Source organism: Quercus robur, chromosome 2 (assembly GCF_932294415.1).
Source record: "Quercus robur chromosome 2, dhQueRobu3.1, whole genome shotgun sequence".
In the NCBI taxonomy this organism is placed as follows: Eukaryota; Viridiplantae; Streptophyta; class Magnoliopsida; order Fagales; family Fagaceae; genus Quercus; species Quercus robur.
The window spans coordinates 62,262,817-62,269,578 of record NC_065535.1 but is presented as its reverse complement, the minus strand read 5'-3'; the positions used below and the strand labels follow the sequence as shown (position 1 = coordinate 62,269,578).

The following is a 6,762-nucleotide window of genomic DNA, read 5'->3' as shown; positions in this document are numbered from 1 at the left end:
TTAAATATAGGAAATTTAATAGTTTTCTATAAATAAAAAATAAAATAAAATAAAAAATTTTGGAAAAATATTCATTTTCTAAAAATTTTTAATGTTAAAACAAACGAATTATGTAAAATGCATTAAACCCCTTTTATGCTTTATCTACTGTATGTAATCATCGTGGGTAGGAGGCAGTACTATATTAATACCAACACATTCTAGTTTTCCCATCACAAATACAGACCTACACATGACTTAAAATGGCTAAGAATCTATTGTATCTTTCAAAAGCTTCCCTTCTTCTCTTAATTCAACATCTCATGATTCAATCAGGAAGTTTTATAAATGCCAGTCAGATCCCAGAATTTTCCAATTCCTTCAAAGATCTAGAGGGATCCTACAAGGGTCTGAGGGTGCTAGGCTTACATGAAGCCAAGCTCTACCTCAACAAGTTCGGATACTTAAACTACAAAGATTCAAACAAAATTGAAGATGATGAGTTTGACAAGGACTTGGAGGTCGCCATCAAAACATACCAGACTTTTTTTGATTTGAAGGTTACTGGAAAGCTTGACGCTGACACCATCAAACCAATGTCAATTCCGCGTTGTGGAGTAGCTGATAGTATCAATAATGGTAGTCTAATTCATCCACAGTTTTCATTTACTGCTGGTAAGCCAAAATGGCCATATAATGAGCGTCACCTCTTATATGCTATTCAATCCGGTGTTGCTACACCTGATTTGGATTTGGCCGACATAAAGGAAGCTTGCTCGTATGCTTTCGGAGAGTGGGAGAAACCCTTTGATTTCACATTTGAATTCACAGAAGAAGTTGGAGATGCTGACATTGTTTTAGGATTCTTCCACGGTGATCATGGGGACGGTCATCCTTTTGATGGGATTGGTGGCATTTTAGCTCATGCGTATCCTCCAACAAATGGCAGGATGCATTTTGATGCAGATGAGTTTTGGAGTAACAGTCTTAACTTAAAACCATATGAAACGGACCTGAAGGGCGTTACACTTCATGAGATAGGGCACATTCTTGGACTTAGTCATAGTAAGCTTAAAAAAGCCATTATGTATCCCTATTTTGACATAGGAGAAAATAAGAGGGGTTTGAGTTCAGATGATGAGAAAGGTTTACTTGTTTTATATACTAGTGGATAACAATATCGTCCAGTTAGGAAGTAGAGTCAACTATTATATGGAGAAAGTTTAGTTACAAAGTTAGTTGTATCTTAAAACTACAACTTTATTTAATAAAATAAACATTATTACACATTTTAAAAATCTAACTATTAATTGAATTACATGTTCTTTACACTCTTAATACACAAATCAAATTTTGTGTTAGTCGAATATTATTTACTATATGATTTATAAGTTTATATTTTATGTATAATTTTAAACTAAAAGAACTTGCAATTAAAAAAATTTATTGATAACATAGTTATTGATCATTAATTTTTTAGAAATTTTGCAAGCATAGAAGACATAAGAAAAAGATGTAATCTAATGATGGATTTGTCAAAATCTCTTGCAATAAAATGATTTTTGAGTAAGGTTATAACCTTAAACTACAACCAATTTTATAACTAAACTTTATCTCTATTATATATAGTTTTCAACCTGAACCTATAAGTAAAGTTCAATATGTAATGTGGCTACATTTATTGTTGGGGATATTACACAAAGTAATGATGGAAGAACAATGTCAATACAAAAGACAAATACAAAATAAATAACTTGGAGGCACAAAATTGTTATCCTTAAAACAATATTTGCTCTCACACTCTTGTTGCTAAATGGTTACCACAAACTTGTCCTCTGAATACAACTAAGTTGTTGAGTTCTACAGATAGCAATTCTAGAAAATAACCATAGAATTTCTCATGTTTCTCTCTAATTTACTATTCTTGTTATTTTTCAAGTAAACATAAGCCTCTATTTATACCCATAGGATTATATTTCATCAAATGGTATGTATGGAGAGTCAAAATATTTCATAATACCGTTCACAAGGCTTAAAACATCTTCAAACATTCTGAACAATTACTAGAAAATTCTGCAGAAAACTTAGATTTATGTGTTTCGATCGATCAAGAGTTCCTTTCAATCGATCAATTGAGCAAAAGCTTTGACTGATCAAAAATCCTTTAGTTTGAATTTCACTTAGAAAATTCCAGAACTTGAATTTTCACTTTATGAAACAATACTCTCCAAACTCAAATATCATTATTACAACATATCCATGTATATACTTATATATACAACATTTATGCATGAATTCGCAATGTGCTGTGAAAGGATAAAAAAAAATTAGGGCACATTTACACTGAATGAGAATTATAGCAGGAATTGTAATCTTTATTACTAAAAATAAAATATGTTGTAATGGAATAACTAAACATATTCATAAGTTTGGTTGTGAGTTGTAACACTTTGGCATTGAACCATTTGAGGTGGAATTCCAAAATGCACAGTTGTTTTCCATGTTATCGTTGATTATTTTGCATATTGTCTGTATATTGTCTTTAACTTTTTTTTGAATCCCCAATTTTACCCAAAATTTTAAGTAACATACAATACAAAAAAGAGATTCATTGGGTGGAGTGGTGGAGTTGGAAGTGGCAGCATAGTTAAGGAGAGCATTGGAGAATGGAGATGGGAAGCTGGATTGGAGTTGTAAAGCCTTAGGAGATTTGTAGGTTTAATTTGGTTGAGGATGTAATGGTAGTATTTATGTGTGAGAGTGAAAGATAATGTCTGTAATTGTAGCATGGAGGAGCTTATTAGGGTGGACTGTTACTTTTGTGTTGGTGGCTTGGTGTTGCAATGCTGCTCTTCTTTTTGGGGCAGAGAGAGAGACGTGTGTGGTTATGAGTGGGGGAAAGTAAAGAAAAGGAAACTAATAAGATAAGGAAGAAGCGAACAAATGGAAGACATGCAAAAATAAATAAATAAATGTGGAAGACAAGCACTGATGCAAATAAATTTTGAATTTTAAAATTACAAAACTTAAAAGGAAAAAATATAGGACTACAAACTATTTTACAACTTTTTTGCCACAATTATAATATGGCAGAGTGTGGTGGTAGAGAAAAATTGTGAGTTCCTGTGTAAAGTAGCAATAACAGCTTTAGGAATCTTTTCTAAGGTGGTACTAAGAGCATTCTTATTAGTATGTATAAAATAGCACAAGGGCCAAATTTTTCACAATCAACCACAAAATCATCCACATCAACTTATGTATTAGGCAAAAATACACTTTTGGTCCCTATATTTTGGGCATAATCTCATTTTGGTTCCTAAATTGATTTTGTGCCTACCTTATTCTCTAAAAACATAAAATCATTTCCATTTTGGTCCCTGCCGTCATCTCAATAGCAAAAATTGTCTATGTGGCAAACAAAAGGCACTATTTGCATAGTAAATGCTGACATGGTTGTTAAAATAATATTTAAAAATGCCACATCAGCATAAAATTAATTTAAAAAAATTAATGTCTCAATTTTAATTTTAATTGAAAAAATAAAATAAAATAAAATCTAATTAAAAATAGTAATTAAATTTTTTTCTTTTTTTCTTTTCATTATTTTTGGAAGAACAAGGGGTAACATGTTCTTCGACTTGCCCAGAAAATTAAAATAATCAAGATTTTCTTTTCTTTTCTTGTACTCTTAGCAAATAAACATGCAAAAATTCATACAAAATCCCTATCTTCCACCGAAACCTCCAACAAATCAAACCCATAAACCCAAAAAAAAATCATCAAACCCACATGAAAAAACCAAACCCAGAAATTTAGAACAAACCAACACCCACAGGGAAAAGCAAACCCAGGTTAGAGAGAGTGATCTAAATGGTTCTTTTCCCCACTCTCTTAGCAACCAAATACAGCAACAAGTAACCAAAAAAAAAAAAACTCTCATCTCATTCAATTTCATAACCTAACACCAACCCAAATCCAACCAAACCTCACTGATCCTCAACCAAACCCGATTCATGACCTACATGCCTTGACCCAACGACGAAGCTCAACATGGTGATGCTGATCCCATGCAACGAGATCATACCTTTGGTGACCAGAGCGATGGAGTAGGTGATGAAGGTGATGCACATGCCGATCTACTTCGAGCGCTACAACATGCATGATGACATGAAGAGAGTCCTAAAGGAAGTCATGGACTTGATCAGGAAGAACAAGGTGGGTTTCTAGGTAGATCAAAGAGAGAGTTTTGTTTTATTTGGCCATAGGTGTCTGGGTTTGGAGCTTGGTGTATTTGGCCATGGGTGTCTCAGTTTGGAGCATATCAAAAAGAGAAACAAAGAGTAAGAGAACTCAATGGGCAAAAAGAGATATCTGGGTTAGGTTTGTGGGGTTGGTTTTTTGTTTTTATTATTACTTTTTTTATAATAGGTTTTTTATTTAGTAGTGTAGGTATGATAGGCCTAGTAATGTGTATATATATATTAGGCCAGGGGCCGATCTGAGGACACCTAGTATTCCGAGGACGGATAAACGTTGTCATGAAAGTCCACATTAGTGAATGAAGAAAGGGGTCTGGTCATGAGGGTTCAAGAAGGTGGTCCGAGGAGGAATGCCTCCTCAACTAGGCAAACCAGAGGTTAGAAGGTGTGGTCTGCTATCTAGAGCAACGTTTTCGGGAGATTCTATTAATAAGGATACATATCATGAAAGCACAGGACAAAGGGAAGTTATGAAATATCTAAGAGAAAGCTACTACCACTACATTGAATGCTTTACAGCTAACTTTCTGACCGCATGAATGTGGAAGTGATACCTGAACAGTAATTTTTCAGCTTTACAGCTACTCCCAGAGACTTCAAGAAGGTGTTGATGGGACAAGGATTAACGCCAACAACCTGGTCTACAGGTGGAGAGTGGAGATGAAAGGAGAATATAGTATAAAAGAGAAAGAAGAGCCTAAGGGAGGGGGATCAGAGAATTAAGAGAAAAAATATTGTAGCAACAAGAGTTGAACTTGTAAGAGCACTCTCATCAGGTGTGCCAAATGCCACATTTGGCACACCAAACACCAAAAATCCTCTCTCATGAGGTGTGCCAAATGCCAAAACATTTGGCACATATGAACAGTTCCGTTCTAAAAATAGAACGGTATGGCAGAAATGCTATTTACAAAAATTAATTTTTTAATAATTTTCTCTCTCCTCTGTCATGTTATCTCTTTCTTTTTCTCTCTCTCTCTCTCTCTCTCATCCGCCTACCTCACTTTTCTCTCAGCCCTTCTCTCTCCTCTCTCTCTCTATCTCAGCCTCTCTCACAATCTGCCAAGCAACTCGCCTCTCCTCTGGCGCCAACGCCACTCGCCTCCGCCAATGCCACTCCAAGCAACTTGCCTCCGCCGTAATCTGACCGATCTCACTAAAATCCAATTCACCTCCTCCACTCGCCAGCAGCTCACCTCATCCACTCGCCAAGCAGCTCACCTCTCCTCCAGCGCCAACGCCGCTCGACTCTGCCGATGCCGCTCGCCAAGCAACTTGCTTCACCTCCACCGATGTTGCTGAAATCTGCCCGATCTCACTAAGATCCGATTCCCCTTATTTGTTTGGATTGTTTATGGTTGATTTGGGGGATTGGATCTGGTTTGAGAAATTGGATTGGAGGATAACAATGATTTGGGATTGGATTGTTTGATTTGGGATGGGTTTTGAGGTTTGTAAATGTGGTGGGTTGTTATGGATTTTTTTTTTTTTTTTTTTTTTTTTTAAAGGTGGCGTTGGTGGATGTGAGTTTATGTCGGTGGTGGCTGCCGGTGTTGTTACGGCAATGGTTGTTAGTGGCCGTTGTTGTGGCAGTGGTGTTGGTGGTTATGCCGTTTGTAAGGTTGAATTTATTCAACCATCTAATTGACTTTATTCCGTGCCAAATTTGCTTGTAATTCAGCATTTAGTAACCCTGTATTTAGGTGGGTTTGTTGTAAGGGTAGTGAGTGAGATAGAGTGAAGATTGCTCAAGAGTGTGCAAGAAAACAGAGACTCGCGGCTGGGACTCGCGGGTGACTCGCGGCTGCAAGCCGCCAGAAGCAGCACACGTGCCAAGCATGCTGGAAGATGAACAGTCATGCTAGCTGGAGCACTACAGGACAAAACAGGACAACTGGCCATACGGTTAACTCGCGACTAGATCTCGCAACTTAGTCAAGCCGCGAGGTCAAGCCGCGAGCCACCCCTGTTTTGTAAGACCTGACGTTTCACATTCCTCTCCCACTCCAGTATAAATACCCCTTTTACGCATAATTGAAAGAGGGCTTCCAGAGAGAATTTTGAGAGAGAAACCCTAAAGAAAAACAAGATTGTTTCACCCACAATCTATACCTTAGAGTCTCTTCAAATTCCTCTACTCTCTTCCTCTCCATTGTCAAATCCTTGAGAGGCATTATACCAAACCTGGTTCTCACCATCATCATCACTGTGAGACAGTTGTTTGGATTTCTGGGAAGCAGTTAGGAAGGAACCAATCTTCATTGGTTGATGCTACGGTCTAGTAGCGGAATCCGGGAAGCTAGAAAAGAAAAAGGTTCGGCGCAACCTCGTTGGAGCAAGAAGCTTGGAGGGCTTAGGTGCACTGGGTAGATTAGGCTTGGAGGGTCTATTGTTGTCCTTGTATCCCAACTGTATTTTCTAGTGGATTGTTTACCGCTTGGAGGGCGGCGGAGAGGTTTTTCGCCGAGGACTTCGGTTTCCTCTTCGATAACACATCGCGTGTTGTCTTTGTGTTTGCATCTTC

The 6,762-nt window shown here is 37.1% G+C and overlaps 1 protein-coding gene across 1 annotated transcript; it reads left to right on the top strand.

Annotated features, from left to right (window-relative positions):
- Nucleotides 1-242: 242 nt before the first annotated feature.
- Nucleotides 243-1,154, top strand: LOC126701617 (metalloendoproteinase 2-MMP-like). Its single transcript, XM_050399889.1, has one exon. The coding sequence runs from the start codon at nucleotides 243-245 to the stop codon at nucleotides 1,152-1,154; it is 912 nt and encodes a 303-aa protein (XP_050255846.1).
- Nucleotides 1,155-6,762: the final 5,608 nt, after the last annotated feature.